This window comes from Cyprinodon tularosa, unplaced genomic scaffold (assembly GCF_016077235.1).
Source record: "Cyprinodon tularosa strain WSP-4 unplaced genomic scaffold, ASM1607723v1 ctg1854, whole genome shotgun sequence".
NCBI classification, from domain to species: domain Eukaryota; kingdom Metazoa; phylum Chordata; class Actinopteri; order Cyprinodontiformes; family Cyprinodontidae; genus Cyprinodon; species Cyprinodon tularosa.
The window spans coordinates 1-19,914 of NW_024038647.1; the positions used below are offsets into that span (position 1 = coordinate 1).

The 19,914-nt window shown below is 40.8% G+C and overlaps 1 protein-coding gene across 1 annotated transcript; it reads right to left on the bottom strand.

The window, feature by feature from the left end:
• Positions 1-6,645: 6,645 nt before the first annotated feature.
• Positions 6,646-19,694, bottom strand: enpp6 (ectonucleotide pyrophosphatase/phosphodiesterase 6; the record flags this gene model as incomplete). The annotated part of the gene is made up of 6 exons (XM_038282584.1): positions 6,646-6,825; positions 7,187-7,324; positions 9,591-9,770; positions 12,547-12,688; positions 15,684-15,795; positions 19,460-19,694. Coding segments are annotated over 6 exons (972 nt in total), but the record flags the coding sequence as incomplete, so codon positions are not given.
• Between the last annotated feature and the right edge of the window lie 220 nt (positions 19,695-19,914).

The following is a 19,914-nucleotide window of genomic DNA, read 5'->3' on the forward strand; positions in this document are numbered from 1 at the left end:
CAAAAGTCTTATAACCTCCTTCCCAACAAAGGTTTTTGAAAAGGGTTTTTTAAATTTTTCTTTATAGAACTTTCCAAAAGTCCAAAATCTTTAAAATTTTTTTAAAACTTTAAGCCCAAAATTTTTAAATTTTTTAAAAGTCTTTTAAAAATTTTATTTCCCCCCCAAAAAGTTTTTAAACACTTTTTAAACCCTTTTTTTTTTTTTAAACTTTTTATAGGTTTTTCAACGTTTTAAACATTTTTAACCCTCTTTTCCTTTTTAAAAATTTTGACACTTTAAAATTTTAAAACCCGTTTTAAAACCTTTTCATTTTTAAATCTTTTAGACAACTTTCACATGTCTTTTTAGACCAAAGTCTATAGAACCCTTTATCAAACATGTCTTTAGCACGTTTATAAACATGTTCTTATAACACGTCTATAGACACGTCTTATAGACACGTTTTATCAACATGTCTTATAGACACGTCCTATAGACACATCTTATCAACATGTCTTATAGACACGTCCTATAGACACGTCTTATCAACATGTCTTATAGACACGTCCTATAGACACGTCTTATCAACATGTCTTATAGACACGTCCTATAGACACATCTTATCAACATGTCTTATAGACACGTCCTATAGACACATCTTATCAACATGTCTTATAGACACGTTTTATCAACATGTCTTATAGACACGTCCTATAGACACGTCTTATCAACATGTCTTATAGACACGTCCTATAGACACGTCTTATCAACATGTCTTATAGACACGTCCTATAGACACGTCTTATCAACATGTCTTATAGACACGTCCTATAGACACATCTTATCAACATGTCTTATAGACACGTCCTATAGACACGTCTTATCAACATGTCTTATAGACACGTCCTATAGACACGTCTTATCAACATGTCTTATAGACACGTCCTATAGACACGTCTTATCAACATGTCTTATAGACACGTCCTATAGACACATCTTATCAACATGTCTTATAGACACGTTTTATCAACATGTCTTATAGACACGTCCTATAGACACATCTTATCAACATGTCTTATAGACACGTCCTATAGACACGTCTTATCAACATGTCTTATAGAATGTCCTATGAACTTTTTATAACATTCTTATAAGACACGTCCTTTTAGCCCCTCTTATCAACATGTCTTATAGACACTTTCCTTATAAACATTTTATCAAAACTATGTCTTATAGACCGTTTTATCAAATGTCTTTAGACACGTTTATGACACGTTTTATCAACTGTCTTTAGACACGTCTTAGCCTTTAAACATGTCTTAGAACGTCTTAGCACTTTATCAACATGTTTTGCGCTATAGACATTTATCAACAGTCTTATAGCAGTCTATAGAGTTTTTCAAAATGTCTTAGACCGTCTATGCCTTTTTCAACATGTCTTATAGACGTCTATAGACATTTATCAACATTTTATGACAGTCCTTAGAACTCTTATCACTGTTTTTGACAGTCTTAAGCTTTAAACCAAAATCTTATAACTGTCTTATAGACACTCTATAGACACGTTTAAACAGTTATAGACGTCTTGAAATTTATCAACATGTCTTAGCAGTTTATAAGTTTAAATCTTTTTAACAGTTATGAAGTTTATCAACATGTCTTATAGACACGTCCTATAGACACATCTTATCAACATGTCTTATAGACACATCTTATAGACACGTTTTTCAACATGTTTATAGACCGTCTTAGGACACTTTATAACTGTTTAAGAACATCTTAGCCCATTTTCAACATTCTATGACCCTCTAGACACATTTATAAATGTCTTATAGACAGTTTATCAACAGTTATAACAGTCTTATAGAAGTTTAACCTGTTATAACAGTCTTGACATTTATCAACTGTCTTATAGACACGTCTATAGACATTTTCAATGTCTTTAGCAGTTAAGACACTCTTATCAACAGTCTTATAGAAAAAGTTTATCAACATGTCTTTAGACCGTTCTATAGCCTTTTCAACATGTCTTATGAATCTATAGACACTCTTATCACATGTCTTATGAAGTCTATCAAAACATGTTTATAGACGTTAAGACTCTTATAACACGGTTTTTTCAACATGTCTTATAGACAGTCCTATAGAACTTTATCAACATGTCTTATAGACACTCTTATAGAACTTTATCAATGTCTTAAACATCTTTAATTCATCACGTTTATAACATGTCTATTGACACGTTATGACCATTATCAACATGTCTTATAACATCTATAACCTTTATCAAAGTCTTAGACACGTTTCAACTGTCTTTAGACAGTTATGAACATTATCAACAGTTTATAGAAAAGTCTATGACAATTTTCAAAATTTTATAGACACGTCCTAAGACATTTTCAACTGTCTTATAGACACGTCTATAGACCTTTTCAAATGTCTTATGAACGTCCTATAGACACATTTATCAAGACGTCTATAGACACTTTATCACATGTTTTTAGCACGTCCTATAGCATCTTATCAATGTCTTATAGACACGTCTTATAGAAGTTTATCAACAGTCTTATTGACACGTCTATAGAACTTTATAACATGTCTTATAGACACGTCCTATAGACCTCTTATAACTGTTTATGACACGTTTAAATTTTACATGTCTATAACAGTCTATTGACATCTTATCAAATGTCTTATAGACAGTCTATAGACCTCTTATCAACATGTCTTATAGACACTCGCATTTTTCAATGCTTATAGCACGTCTATGCACTTTATCAACATGTTTATGAATTACAATTTATACAGTCTTAAGCGTCTTATAGAACGTTTATCACAGTCTTTTAGAAAGTCCTATGACACTTTATCAAATGTTTATGGGCACGTCTTATGACCTTTTATCACATGTTTTTTGACACGTTTAGGAAGTTTTATCAAATGTTTATAGACCCGTCTATAGACCATCTTATCACATTTCTTAGGACAGTTTCCTTTAAGAACGTTTTATCAACTGTCTTTTAGACACGTCTATAGAACTCTATCAAAATGTCTTATAGAACGTCTATAGACACTCTTTAAATGTTTTAGACAGTCTATAGACACTTTTCAACTGTCTTATAGACAGTCTTGCACTTTATCAACATGTCTTATAGGAAGTCTATACAATCAAATGTCTATAGACCGTCTATAGACAGTTTTATCAAATGTCTTATAGACACGTCCTATGACCTTTCAAATGTTTATGAAGTTTTAAATTTAACATGTCTTAAGACGTCCTATAGACACTTTATCACTGTCTATAGAAGTTTTCTTACTGTCTTATGACATCCCCCCCCCCCCCCCCCCCCCCCCCCCCCCCCCCCCCCCCCCCCCCCCCCCCCCCCCCCCCCCCCCCCCCCCCCCCCCTCACGTTCTTTTCAAAATGTTTTTAGACACGTCTTATAGACACGTTTTATCAACATGTCTTATAGACACGTCCTATAGACACATCTTATCAACATGTCTTATAGACACGTCCTATAGACACATCTTATCAACATGTCTTATAGACACGTCCTATAGACACGTCTTATCAACATGTCTTATAGACACGTCCTATAGACACGTCTTATCAACATGTCTTATAGACACGTCCTATAGACACATCTTATCAACATGTCTTATAGACACGTCCTATAGACACATCTTATCAACATGTCTTATAGACACGTCTTATAGACACGTTTTATCAACATGTCTTATAGACACGTCCTATAGACACGTCTTATCAACATGTCTTATAGACACGTCCTATAGACACATCTTATCAACATGTCTTATAGACACGTCTTATAGACACGTTTTATCAACATGTCTTATAGACACGTCCTATAGACACATCTTATCAACATGTCTTATAGACACGTCTTATAGACACGTCTTATCAACATGTCTTATAGACACGTCCTATAGACACATCTTATCAACATGTCTTATAGACACGTCCTATAGACACGTCTTATCAACATGTCTTATAGACACGTCCTATAGACACATGTTATCAACATGTCTTATAGACACGTTTTATCAACATGTCTTATAGACACGTCCTATAGACACGTCTTATCAACATGTCTTATAGACACGTCCTATAGACACATCTTATCAACATGTCTTATAGACACGTCCTATAGACACATCTTATCAACATGTCTTATAGACACGTCCTATAGACCCATCTTATCAACATGTCTTATAGACACGTCCTATAGACACATGTTATCAACATGTCTTATAGACACGTCCTATAGACACGTCTTATCAACATGTCTTATAGACACGTCCTATAGACACGTCTTATCAACATGTCTTATAGACACGTCCTATAGACACGTCTTATCAACATGTCTTATAGACACGTCCTATAGACACGTCTTATCAACATGTCTTATAGACACGTCCTATAGACACGTCTTATCAACATGTCTTATAGACACGTCCTATAGACACGTCTTATCAACATGTCTTATAGACACGTCCTATAGACACATCTTATCAACATGTCTTATAGACACGTTTTATCAACATGTCTTATAGACACGTCCTATAGACACGTCTTATCAACATGTCTTATAGACACGTCCTATAGACCCATCTTATCAACATGTCTTATAGACACGTCCTATAGACACATGTTATCAACATGTCTTATAGACACGTTTTATCAACATGTCTTATAGACACGTCCTATAGACACATCTTATCAACATGTCTTATAGACACGTCCTATAGACACGTCTTATCAACATGTCTTATAGACACGTCCTATAGACACATCTTATCAACATGTCTTATAGACACGTCCTATAGACACATCTTATCAACATGTCTTATAGACACGTCCTATAGACACATCTTATCAACATGTCTTATAGACACGTTTTATCAACATGTCTTATAGACACGTCTTATAGACACGTTTTATCAACATGTCTTATAGACACGTCCTATAGACACGTCTTATCAACATGTCTTATAGACACGTCTTATAGACACGTTTTATCAACATGTCTTATAGACACGTCCTATAGACACATCTTATCAACATGTCTTATAGACACGTCTTATCAACATGTCTTATAGACACGTCCTATAGACACATCTTATCAACATGTCTTATAGACACGTCTTATAGACACGTCTTATCAACATGTCTTATAGACACGTCCTATAGACACATCTTATCAACATGTCTTATAGACACGTCTTATAGACACGTCTTATCAACATGTCTTATAGACACGTCTTATAGACACGTTTTATCAACATGTCTTATAGACACGTCTTATAGACACGTCTTATCAACATGTCTTATAGACACGTCCTATAGACACGTCTTATCAACATGTCTTATAGACACGTCCTATAGACACGTCTTATCAACATGTCTTATAGACACGTCCTATAGACACATCTTATCAACATGTCTTATAGACACGTCCTATAGACACGTTTTATCAACATGTCTTATAGACACGTCCTATAGACACGTCTTATCAACATGTCTTATAGACACGTCCTATAGACACGTCTTATCAACATGTCTTATAGACACGTCCTATAGACACATCTTATCAACATGTCTTATAGACACGTTTTATCAACATGTCTTATAGACACGTCCTATAGACACGTCTTATCAACATGTCTTATAGACACGTCCTATAGACACATCTTATCAACATGTCTTATAGACACGTCCTATAGACACATCTTATCAACATGTCTTATAGACACGTCCTATAGACACATCTTATCAACATGTCTTATAGACACGTCCTATAGACACGTCTTATCAACATGTCTTATAGACACGTCTTATAGATAATATTAGCCTTTAATGAATCAATGTGCACAAACTTTGCCATGTTAAGTGGGATGACCAAGCATACAGACATTAATGTTGCTGATTGTCCACAAAGAACAAAATACAGAAATATCAAAATAAACCTCAGAACAAAAAGCATAATCTATTGATGTCTGTTAGTAAGAGAGATATAAGAAAAACCAAACTTACTCTGGACAACAGAGTAATCTGACATCTGAGATCACTGCAAGGTGGAAAGATTTGGCGCTCTACTGCTTTTCAGAAACATTGCAAGAGCTAAATATAAAGAAATGCAGCTTGTTTTATTTAATGTTAGTTTTCTAAATGGTAGAGCCACCATGAGCATCTAGTAAGGGGTGAGAGGAGAGCTCCAGACTGGGATCAGTCTGGATAAAAAGAGGTTTCATTCCTCTTTCTGTTATGTCCAGATCATAGAAATGCAGTTGGTGCAGCTAGATTACCTCTAGATGATCATAAAGCTTTTGATGCAATAGATTGGTAATACCTTTTTGCATCACTTAGAAATGTGGTTTCAGTAACAACTTAATTGAAATGAGTCAGAATATAATTTTGATGCTGGCATTACTGCAGATCAAGCCCTGATCCATCTGTCAATCTATAACTAAATGCTATGCTAAATGCTAAGGGATACAGAGTCAACCTTTCCCCACTCAGGAATTATGGCCTTCAGACTTGAAGGAGTGAAATTGGATCCCTGAGAAGTTGCATATTGTCTTACAGTAAAATTGTTTTAAATATTATATTTTGTCTTAATTTGTGTGTAAGTGTTCTTGTTGTCATTGTGTTAAACTTTATGTGAAAGCAGTAGAAGGTGGGCGAGGCTTTAAATTACCTGGTCCTGCAGCCAAGAAAAAGCCTCTCATGTCCAGAAACTCATTATCATAGCCATGCCAGCCATTTTGCCATGCTGAGGCCTCCCCTGAGTCATTTTTCCAGTAGGGCAGCGTCGCCTTGTTCTACGGAGAGCACAGGTCACACATTGTCCAGGATGTGAGTTAAGTTATAGAGAACAGCCTGTTGTTCATAGATCATATACAGTTTTTATGTCTATATTGCAGAAAAAACAACTGTCTTGGTATAGTTCTCCCTCCTAAATTATTTTAGAAACTATAGTGATGTGCAGTTATTCTGTTTAGTGAAATATTTGTTACCACCTGTTGTTTTCTGCACTTATGTAAGAAATGTTCATATTTACATTTTATACGTTGTTTTACCAGTTAGATCAACTTTATGTTTTAACTCTTTATCCATTAAATTCTTTTCTGTTCTTAGTGCAGTAATCCAAGAAGACCTGATGAGACAACACTTATTTCACACCTTAGTGATGAACCAGCCTGGTTCAGCAACCAGTGTGAGAGGGGAAACAAAGTTTCCTCTCTTATAATGGAACCGTTCAGGGATTTCCTGCTTGGCATAAATATGCATGTTCTGGACGCGGCTCAAGGCAGCATAAACCTGGAAATAAACACATAGACAAACAGAAACATTTACAATCTCAAACATCAACGTTTGGAAAGAAACTCTGAAAGGTCAAACGTTGCTGAATGATTGGCAGTCCTTAGAAACACCTCACAGTGGAGACCTGGTAGTATAGGCACCTAATGGTATATTTTACATCCACCCATTTATCATCTGACTTTATTTTTTAAGATGATGTACTGAGAAGGGGCCACTGGGCACTTAAGCCATTCAGTGGGAAGATTGAATCCTTGAGGGCAGAATCAACCATCGCCTCCACCATCGACGGCCTTCTTGACATCAAATGCAGCCTGACTGACTTTGAGAGAAACTCCAGCAGACTCAGGTGGAGGCATCAACAACCACCTGGATCAAAGACTACCTGACAGACAGACCACAGGCTGTTAGACTGAAGGCTCATCTGTGTGATCCAGCAGCACAGGAGCACCACAGGGGACGGTACTCTCTCCATTCCTTTTTCCTCTGTTCACCTCTGACTTCCAGGACCAGACAGAGTCCTGTTATCTGAAGAAACCCTGTGATGACTCTGCAGTCATTGGGAGCATCAAAGATGGAGCAGAAGCTGAGGACAGAGAGCTGGTGAAGCGCTTTGTGTGGAAACAATCATCTGATCCTGAAGGTCAACAAAACAAGATGATTGGAGATTTCAGAAGAAACAGGAACAAGTTGAATCCTGTTAACATCCTGGGAGAAGAAGTGGAGGAGGAGGAGGAGGAGTAGAAATCCCTTGGTGTTCACCTGGACAACAACCTGGACTGGAGACACAACTGGAGACATTATTGAGATATTTAGCATATGTTGCTCATTTGGGTCCAACTCAGGTTGGAAAGACCACCTACAGATCTTACAGACCTTTTTCCTACCAACAGCTTTTAACATCTAACTGTTAATTTCTCCTGAAGGATCAATCAAATGTTTCTGGATTTAATGTATTTTTTAGTCCACTTGTCTTAAATGCAGAGATGGCAAAAGTACTCACTTTCCGTACTTGAGTAAAAGTACAGATACTTGTATTAAAAAATACTCTGGTAAAAGTGGAAGTACTGATTAAACTTCTTTACTCAAGTAAAAGTAACAAAGTACAGGCTTGTAAATTTACTTAAAGTATAAAAGTAAAAGTAGAAACCACTTTTTTCATGGCGTTGCCTACATTTTAAATGGATGTCTGCCAATAGGACTAGATCTCCGTTGTGTTCATTTTCAATCATCTCGTCGTCCATGCTACTATGCTAACGCCACCGCCACCAAGCTGCAATGATTTGCCGCCAATGAATACCGCCGAATCTGTCGATTCGTCTTGTAGTGGTGCGTCAAATGCAACGTAGATTCCCATCCAATTAGATTGAATTTGGTATTGATGACGTGAAAAATAATAACGGTAACTCCATTGAAACGATTCAAAACTAAAGTAACGAGACCATTTTTTAAAATGTAAGGAGTAGAAAGTACAGATATTTGTGTAAAAATGTAAGGAGTAGAAGTAAAAAGTCGCCATAAAAATAAGTAGTAAAGTTAAGTAAAAATATCAGAAAAATCTACTTGAGTACAGTAACGAAGTATTTTTACTTCGTTACTTCCCATCTCTGCTTAAATGTTTAGGACCTTTTTTTTCCAGAACCAGAGAGAAAGGCCAGCCTGAGCAGATGGGACTGCTGCTCTGCTTCAACAGAGACCTGCTCCTCTAAACTCGTCTTCCTGCTCCCAGACGTCTTCAACATGTGTTATAGGTATAGAAATGTTTGATTTAAGGCTCTAGTTTAGCTTTGGATTGTGGAGTTCTGAAACGGAGGCATTCTTATAAGAAATAGGTTCAAATTGATTTAACATCCTCAGACGGAGGGAAACAGCTCTGACTTAGACATCCTCAGTACATACTTTTATACAGAATCCCTACACACTCTCTCTCTCCCATAGAACCAACCCACCCCCTGCACAAAATAACTTTCTCAAACTTGAACATTTGCAGGAAAAACACTTTTGATTCATCAAGGACATTCCTGTTAGGTTAATATCTTTCACTGGCAGATAAACATTGTGAACTCATTCTTATCTCTCATGACCTTCCCTTCACCCTTGTCACCTTAAACATTACAGCATAGAGACTGGTACAACATTTCTCTGAACTCACTCCAATTCAGGGAGGCAAACTCAAAACAAGTTATCTCAAATAGGCCAAGGAAAAATATGGTTCCAGAGGATCTGCTTCATACAGGCGTGCGTCACTGATTATGTGAAGAAGTACCTTTTGGTACGAGGTATTCTTGGGCCACAGGCTGACCACTGGTCCTCTGTCCATCATCTTCACTATGTCGGACATGTCTATATATTTATCCAGCTCTATCACCTTTTCCATCCACTGGATCTTCGTCATACCGTGGTCTGAAAATAGCAGCACATTCAGCTGGTTCACCATCTTGCTTTCCTGCAATAAGAGCAACAAACACAGAAAATATAACCAAACTATTCATTTTAATATTCAGTCTGATTCTCTACACATCATCTCAGGTTACTTTGCAGAGACTTGGTTGATTGACTGATTGATCGACTGTATTGCTTTTTCTCATAGTAGCTTCATCTGGTCTGTTCCTGTTTGGCTGTGACTCCATCCTGGAGAGAAATATCAGCTGTGCTGCTGCCATCAACACCTTTGATTGTAGATGTTGGAGATCGGCCTGTTTACAGTGTAGTCCTGTTTCTCTGACTGTGACTAACTGGATGTGCTCTCTTCATTCATTCTTCATTCTTCCACGTGTGCTTCGGTCTCCTTGAACCCCAGTCAGACTGACTCACACTGAGCCTGGTTCTGCTGGAGGTTTCTTCCTGTTCAAAGGGAGTTTTCCTCTCCACTGTCGCTACAACCATGCTTAGTGTGAGGGATTGCTGAAGAGTCAACGAGTCGATGCAATCAGCTGGTTTTCCTTAGATAGAGAACTTTGAGTCAATTTCACTGGATGATCTGGTGAACTGGAAAGTGACCTGAGATGACATGATGTGAATTGGAGCTATAGAGATAAACTAAATTAAATTGAATTGTATTGATTGATTGACATTTGTTTGGAATCCAGTTTACGTGGTCTGTTTGTTTGTTTCCTTTTCTCCACCACCAGGAGGTGCCCTGTCTTCGTTGGCCCTCCCTGCACACCTGTGGCTCATTGGATCATTATCTGGAGGAGTATTTAAGCAGTGGGCTGTCACTACCTCGACACCAGAGTGTTTGCTAGTTTCCGGTACTCTAGCCAAAATGAGTTTAGCTGAGTCTAACCTAGTGTTGTTTCTCTGAGACTTATGTTCCTTTGTCTTTGTTTCTTCGGCAGGAAAACTTCTTGTTTACTGGATACCTGGACCTTCTCCCCCTGGAAGGAATTACCGAGTTCACACTGAGCAGGGGTAAACCTCCACATGATCCGTTCAAGTTCCCATCGGAAATCCAAGTGACAGTCTGCTCCATTACTCCTCCGGGTCCAACGCTTGTCTACCTGTCCGTCCTCCAACATGTGCACTATTCTCTGGATTCCCCCACACAGACTGGATTCAAGGACTGACAAGGCCCCCTCAAACGTGAGTCCCATTCCAGCATTATTCTACCAACATCCAAGATTCCTATGGCTCCTAAACTGACCTCTGAACTTCCCTTCTCACTTCCAGTTGCTGTTCACCAGCTCACTGAGTACCAGAACCTTCACCTGTACTCCACTACAATAAACCTGTTAAACTTTTCCCGTGTTCTCTCAGTGGTTTCTCTCTATGTGGGTCAGATTTGTAAAACCGATCATGACAACATTGTTGACCTCAAACTGTCAAAGCAGAAGAAGAAGATGCCAAAGGAAGGAAAAATGTCTGTTCCTTCATGTAAACATGAGCGGCGTTACACCATCTCTCATTCCCAGACATGGCCAGCCCCCTCCTCTCTTTTTCCCCCGTCTCTGCTAAAGTCCTGTCTGCACCGATGAGTTTAAAGCCGTCCACTGAAACCAGTGAGTCCAGGACAAATCCATCTAACCACATCTCAGTGAAGCACATGATAGTAGCATCTCTGTACCTGCCCTGGAAACAGTTAAACCTGCAATCTCCTTAGCCTTGTGCAGAGATCTTGCGTTTCTCATCACAACTGATGGTAAATATCTTTTCCTCCGCTTCGTCCTCCCACCCATGCACCCTCTCCGTTTTCTCCTTATTTCTGCCGGAATGTTTGGTCTTGCAACGTGATGTGGAGCTGGGCTGCTGTGCATAGCAGCCCATAGCCCCATTAGCTGCTCCCGTGTTTAAACAATAGGTTTAGAGTCGCAGACAAAAGGGTCTCCCATTGCAACATAAAAAGAAAAAAGGTCCCAGAAGTTGGCTTCCTCAGTGCACAAACCTTCAGAATATCAGATACGGGATTCACTAATAGAAAAACATTCCAAAAAAAACAATATAAAATAGAGAAAATAGGAAAGGAGAACAGGGAGCCACCTAACAGGCTGCTGCATGCACAGCGGTCTGCTCACTGAAAGAAAGACGAATCATTCAGGCCTTTCTGGGAGCTAAAAGTTACTTTTCCTTGTTTGGTTTTGGTTCTGCAGACTAGATCTGATCCAGTAGACCTGAGAGGTCTGACAGTCAGTCTGTAATGGAGCGAAGTCATTCATGCCTCTTTCTCACCAACAGAACCTTTGTTCTTCAACCGGTTCAGAGTCAGTGCTGCAGAACGTGGTTGCTTGGTTACAAGCTGAAGCCAGTTTGGACCAGGAGTTGATCTGATTGTCTGATGAAATTCAGCTGTTTTCAATCTGCTGGTTGATCTACAACCAGAACAAGCTCTGCATTTGGTGGAAACAGGTGTAATCCGGTTCAGGAACCGGAATGGGCTCCAAGCAGCGTCGGTGGGAAAGCCCTAAAAGTGACCTACCAACCGAAGAGTTTTAAAAACAATTCTCTGAGTTACAGGGAGCCAGAGGAAGGACTTCAGCTCTACAGAGAGAGAAGATCAGCGCTGCAGTGACCCAGCAGTGACCAAGTACCAGATCAGAAATGGAAAATAGAAAAAGGAATAAAAAGGATAAGAATCATAAAAAATATCCAGAAAATCAATGGAAATCTGAAAGAATCTAGAAAGAATTTAGTCTTCAATCAGCAATTCAATGTCCGCTTTTTTCTCAAAAGCTATTTATGAATATTATTGGTCCATTAATAGACATTTTCAGTAGGATTGTTATTACCTTAATTTTCTGGTTCAGTGTCTGCATGACGGCATCCAGGTCTCTCACCGCCGTTCTGACCTGAGGAGACTCTGGACCAAAGTGATGACCTTCCACATCGATTCTCTCATAGTAAATGGCGGCCATGTCTGCTTGGCCTGAACTAAAATAACAGGGAGAGATGGTTGGAAGATCAGAGCAGGATATTAAGGGTTAAAAAGATTCTAGCACGTTGGCACCATGGAGATGAAAGGAGGAATTTATAAGCTGTAATTTTATGATCATGATCTATGAACTATAGTTTTAGAAAGTTACAGCTTCAAAAAGGAAAAAAAGACTTTTGCTTTTCATTACATCTGATTTATAAACTACGATTAAATTCATCATAGATTCGTTTTGATTGGATTAATCTTTATCATTTGTAAAAGAAAGCTTAAAGTAGGAATGTTTTTAGATGTATACTTTTCAATAATTACAGATATTTTATTAAATTTCCCTTAAAAGTTAATGTGTTGTGTTGTCAGGATAAAATCAACCATCTTGACGCATCATCAGGTGAAACGGCATAAGGATAAGAATGGAGGGAAAGGCCGTCTGCTTGTAATGACTGGTTCACCTCCAAGGAACTTGATTTGATCAAATGGACCAAAATGGCTGAATTAGATGCTGATTGATAATACAGGGTGAGGTAAACCATGGCGTTCCTGCTGACATGCCAGGAAGTGGACAGGCCTTTGGCTGGGACGCTCTAAGGGTGGCGTCTGATGGACCTACGGTTACGCAACACCAACGCTTTCATCAGGTTCTGTATTTTCCAAAACATGAAAGCAAACATATATTTATTAAATGCTGTCCTTAGTGCCAAAATACACTGATATTTATATTTCTAGTTAGACAGATATCTATTCATTATTAATAAAGTGAATGTATGAAAAAATGACTATATAAAGACATGACAGGAAGGGGTTATCTGTCAGGGGGGAGGGCCTGGGCTACACTGCTGCTCTCCTCCCTGTGGTGGAGGGGATCTGGGGGGTGGGGGGTGAGCAGCGTTACTTGGCTCCTCCCTCTTCTTATGCTCCCGTCACTAACAGGTTCCTGTATGCTGGTGCGCTGACGGTTCTATAGGTGTGGGGTTGAGTACTTCCATTCCTTCTGGCTGGCGGGGCCTGGCCTGGGCCTGCTGGCCCAGTTGGGGGGTGGTACGCCCCCAGACTTTGGACCCCTGGACCTCATCAAGGTCCTCCTTGGAATAGACAACCCCGTCCACCTTGGGTGTGACAGGATGCCGCTGAAGCCCATGAGCTCACTACCATGGCCCCATGGGACCCTGGCACTACAGCCTTTAGGGTCGGGGCCCTCAGGGACTGTGCCCCTTTGGGACCCGGGTGCTCTTGTCTGTTCTTCTCTAGTGGGTGTGGCCATCCCTACGTCTGTCCTCCTTGGGTCCCAGTGATCAGACTCCCTCTGGATATCCAGGGCCAGAATCACTTCTCTATGGGTCTTGGGCCCTGTAGGGCCAGTCTGGGGCCGCCCACACCTGCTATTCAGAATATTTTCATTCTGCAGAAGTTTTGTAAATTCTTTATTCAGCAGCATGCCCATGCATACATGCCATAGGAGTTTGGTTGCAGGTGTTCATGGATTCACCCTGATCCTAAATGCTCACCTGCAGCTACAGATCTATCCCACCCTGATTGATAGGGTGGAATCACCACACATGGATATCTGAGGGATACCTGCTGCTCTGGAAACTGCTGCTCTATGTCCCTCTCGTCTCATCCAGGTGTGGAAGAAGACTTCTAGAAGTTACTATTTATCTTCTTTGTCCATTTATGCAGTTTTACTTTCTCTTTTCATTCACTCGTTCCTGTCTCTATCTCTCCCTCTCTCTCCCCTTAGTTCCTCTCAGTTTTATAGGATTTTACTCCCTCAATCATTTTCAATAGAGTTTCATATAAAAGTATCAAGCGGAGCCTTACGGCAGTGTTCATAATGGTCTGCTGCTGAAAGCAAAGCTGTTGGGCTATTAGCTATCTGCTAACTCTGCGACATCTATTCCCAGATTGATTGATTGTCTTTATTGGTCTCACAGTGGAGAAATTGACTCGTTCCATCAGCTTAATTAGTCAAAGGAGAAGAAGAAGAAGGTGCCAAAGGAAGAAAAAGGTGCATGATGGGATATATACAGTATATAAAGCGTGTCCACATAGGACAGCTTTTGTTTTATAGTAGGATTATTACACAGGTTTATTGCACAGGGTGTTTACATTGATATTTATATAGATATTTATAGATATTTATATATATAGTTATATTATATAGTTATTTCACAGGGTATCAAATAGTACATCTATATTGGCTAAACAGGATACAAGAAAAAAAGAAAAAAACTTATAGACAACAATGTATATAAATCTTTAAAGTGCTCCTTTGGCTAAAAGAAGGTATTTGGTAACTGTATTGTATAAATATATGTAATGTATTTAAGTAATGTTTAGTGGCGCGGCTCCTGCTCAGTGTTAATAAGGTAATTAGAGTGGAGCCACACAGTGCTTCTTCTAATCTTCTTTTATTTTATTCTTTATGGAATTTTAATACCTGTGTTGTTTTTATTCTGAAGTTGAACCTAACGGAGAGGATCCAGTTTGTTTGTTTTTCTCGCCATCAAATGGATTAAAGGGGTTAGAAAAGTGCGTCAAACTGTCAACAGCTTCCAGATTAAACGCTGATGGAAGGACGATGTTAGCATTAGGCACCATTTTGGCCTGAATCCTAACAAGATGGAGGGAGATTTTCACCCACATTTAACCTCTCCATCAACCATTGGATGCATCTGACTCTGGAAAAGATCAGCATCACACTGTAATTAAGATTTAACTAAGATTTATTTTTTCATAGATTGTGTGCTCAGTGTTAATGAAACTGTTGCAGAAGGAGAGGATGATCTGTTTGTTATAAGTGGAAAACCAAATGAAAAGATAATGAAAAATAAATGATATTTAGAGGTTTGAAAATCATCCAGAATAAATAAATAAGTATTCAGATCAAAAGATATCAAGCAAATCTTTTTCTAGTTATTCCAGATCCCATTTCCTGACCTGTTTTGATTGACTGACCATCATTTTTAAGATACGTTAAATAAACGTGTCTCTTACCTGAGCACAGCCAGCGCCTTGCTGATGGACTGCGTAATATTCATTTCTGATGGATTATAAACATATTCCTCACAGAATGATGGACGAACATTCAGAATCTCCACTTCACAGCCTGAAAACAATGAGAGGACAGAACTGATGCACCTAAAATACAAGGGATCCTAAAGGTTGGTTAAATGTTGTAACTGGTATCACGCTGAAGGCTGTTGGCAGGAAGGATCTCCTATAACACAGAGAAGCTGTTGGAGAACCGACTGACGAAGCTCAGCTACCAAAATGATTGGGGGGGAAAAAAGCAGAATTTAGGGAATGAGACATTAATTTATTATAATTCAAATTAGATTTCAATTTCTGCTGTTTTTGTAACTAAAACATAAACTTATATTTTTATCTGAACACTATGAGCCTGATCTTCATCCTGTGGGGTCAGGGGGGCCGCAGAGACTCCCTGACTCCCCTCTCTCCAGACTCCTCCTCCAGCTCCTCCCAGGCCAGCAGAGACATAGACCCTCCATGGTGTCCTGGTCCTCCTCCTGGTCCTCCTCCTGGTCCTCCTCCTGGTGGAACGTCCCTGGAACCCCTCAGAGAGAGGCGTCCATCAGATAAAGATGTCTGATCCTCCTCAGCTGACTCCTCTGGAGGAGAAGAAGCTCTACTCAGATGACCCAGCTCCTCTCTCTGAGGGACCGCCCAGCCTCCCTGCAGAAGAAGCTTGGATCCAGGATCTGGTTCTTTGGGTCCTGATCCAGATTATGACCGTAGGTGAGGGGAGGAACATAGACTATAGATGTTAGCTCTCTGAACCACAGCAGATGGAGGTCCTCCTGAAGGGGACAGACCACCCTTTTCCTGAGGAGAACCAGAACCATGGCCTCGGACTTGTAGGAGCTGATTCTCATCCCGGCCTCTTCACACCTGGCTGAACCGCCTCAGTTCCAACTGTAGGTCTCTGCAGGTGGGAGCAGAACCTCGTCATCCACAAAAACCAGGGATGAGACCCGCTGGTCCAGAAGCAGACCTCCTCTGGTTCTACAGATCCAGTCCATGAAGGTTCTGAGTAGACTGGTAGCAGAGGGCAGCCCTGCTGGAGTCCAACCAGCAACCCAGACCAGACACCTGCTCCTTTATACAGAGACCGGATGGCCCCTAATAAAGGGCCCCTGGCTCCGTACTCCTGAAGCTCCCCCTACAGGGCACCATGATGGACAAGGCTGGATGCCTACTCCAGGTCCACAGGTTACATGTTGGACTGGTTGAGCAAACTTCCATGAACCCTGAATCTCTGTGCAGAGAGTGGCGCTCCTCCTGAAGCTGAGGTTCAACAGTCAGCTGGACTCTTCTCTCCAGGCATAGTCCTCCAGGAAGGCTGAGAAGGTTGATCCCCTTTTGTTGGAACAACCCCTCCGCCAGTCCCCCTTGTTATGCGAGAGAACCACCACCCCTGTCTGCCGAACCAGGGCCACTGTTCCTGATCTCCACCTGATGTTAAAGAGGCGTGTCAGCCATGACAGCATCCAGAGCATTAAGGTTCTCATGCTCTGACCTGGATGACGAACGAATCGAGCCCAGAGCCCCCGTTTCCTCTTCCACCGTGGAAGGTGTTTCGTTAGCCCTGGCTGCCAGCCCCCCCACACAACATTACTGACCCACTGCCAAACCGGTCCTGCTGAAGGATGTTGCAGGCAGCAGCTCTCCATGGTGTCTCCAGACTCTGTCACATCTGTCACTGTGCTCAGTGTGAACCTTCTGTATATGTGCAGAGCATTGGACACCAGCTGTAAATTAGCCAATCCTGGTGCTCTCTGGTAAATACCCAGCATCCTGCACGGTGTTGCTCTGTGAGCACAACCCCCATCTGTGGATGTCAGGCCCTCATACCATCCTCATGGAGCCAGTTTCTAACAGTTTGTGCAGACACATGCACATTGGTGGCCTGGTGGAGGTCATTTTGCAGGGCTCTGGCAGTGCTCCTCCTGTTCCTCCTTCACAAAGGCAGAAGTAGCGGTCCTGCTGCTGGTTTGCTGTCCTCTTATGGCCTCTTCCCCGTCTCCTGGTGTCCTGGCTTGTCTCCTGGTAGCACCTCCAGCTAATGCAGTACTACCCACCTGTGTGGGTCGTAGAGTCCGTCTCATACTACCACGAGTGTGAAAGCACCACCAACATTTAAAGTGACCAAAACATCAGCCAGAAAGCACAGGGAGTGAGAAGGTCTGTGGTTCCACCTGCAGATCCACTCCTTTACAGAGTGGGTCTCGCTAACTGCCAATAATTTCCACCTGTTGTCTTTTCCATTTGCACTAAAACACGTTATCACATTTGGCTATCATGTATGGATATCATGTTTGACAAGCGTGGAAAGTCGTAGGCTTATATAGCATTATCTGGGCTGTAATAATGCAGGTTTAAATCACGCACAGGTGGAACTGCAGCAGGTCTACATTTAGGATCATTTACTGAAGTTCAAACCATTTGTGGGATCTAATAAGGCGCTCCAGTAGGGGGAAATTTCAGTGTTGGTGCATCCCATCCAGCCCATTTTTCCCCTTATAGTAGGAAAAACAAAAGAAAGGGATCACAATATACATCAGACGGAAAAATGAATCATATTTCATACTGCATCTTTAGCAGGATACAGTTTGAGAAAAAGAACCAAATAAGACAAGACTGATCATTCCCGCAGGGTCAATGTAACTAAGCGATGTTACAGTTCATCAGCCGAACAACAAGGCAGAGGAGGGAGGGGGGCAGAGGTGAGTAGATAAAGGCCTCTCAAGGTCAGTGTGGAGCTGAATTTCAGATAGAGACATATTGATTTAGTCAGAGTTTTTCCTGGAGTCCCACCAAGGAGAGACCCAAGAAAACGGATTTTATGGTCCACTGGCCATGAACCGAGCTTACAGCTTCTCCAAGATTTTACCATTTCACCTCTGAGTCCAGGAACCATAACCAGCCTGTGACCCTCTCCAAGGATCGCATCCAGTTTATGGTTCTGCTCCCTTAACATCTCAGTCTGAGCCTCTATTGCTCTGCAGATCCCCTCATACATGCCAGGCAGCCTGACAACAACCTAAACAGCCCCACCATCTTCTGAATTTCAGGATCTGCCGGGTATTAACCAACTCCAAATAGTAGAAATCCTGTTATCAAAGATTCAATTATGTCTGTATCTTCTATGTCCTCCACAAACATCATCGTCAGGAACACAGTCTTCCACTTCTGCCAGGAATCCATCGCATATCCGGAGAAAAATGTACCGTCTGGATAGGAGGGTTCCCCCTTACCCTGTTCTCCTGTAGAGAGAATCTCATCGACTGCATGAAGAGACCAGCTGACCGGATTCATGGTTCAGTTTGTAGGTTTGTAGGAAGATATGTGAAGAGAGGCTAATATAACTATGCAGGACAGACAGGGAGGGAGACAGAGAGGAAGCATCCTCCTCCACCGACAGACAAGATGGGTTGAAATGAACCGAAGATAAATCTAAGACACCAATATCAGAATATTGCTGCCTAATGTTGTTGTTGGAGGGGAGCAGATCTTCCGTATGTGTAATGATGGTCATAGTATGCATGTAAAGCTTTATCATTAGGTGGTGATGTAGGAAAAACTGAACCAAGGATCCTTTCTGCTCACAGCTAAAATCAGTCCATGAAGAAACCATCCAATATTTCTCTTCCTTTTGGGATTAATGAACTAATCTGGAATTTACTTCAAGTCACAGACAATCTTTCAGGTAAAGGTAGAAAAATATGATGATGAAAAGAGTTTCATCTCACCAGGCCAGAAATACATGAAAACCTTCTTCCCCAGTTTCTGCATGGTGACCCAGAGAGGTTCTGATCCGTTCCACCACAGAGACAAGCGACTGTCAGGGTTGGTTCCAATAAGGAACTCCTTGTTGGAGGTTACATCCCACATGTAATTTCCAATCATCTGATGGGTTTCACAGTGACAGCCTAAAAAGAAAAAGAAGCAGAGATACAAAAGGCAACTGTCAACCAGCTCCACAGGCGGCCCCGTCCAGGAAACACACAGCCAGGCAGACGAGCTCCGAGCCAGCTCCCATGTCAGAGGATGAAGAGAGCACATCCAGTTAGTCACAGTCAGAGAAACAGGACTACACTGAAAAACAGGCCAAGCTCCAACATCTAGAAGCAAGGTGTTGATGATGCAGCAGCACAGCTGATATTTCTCTCTATCTTCTCTCCATCCATCCATCATCTATTCATCC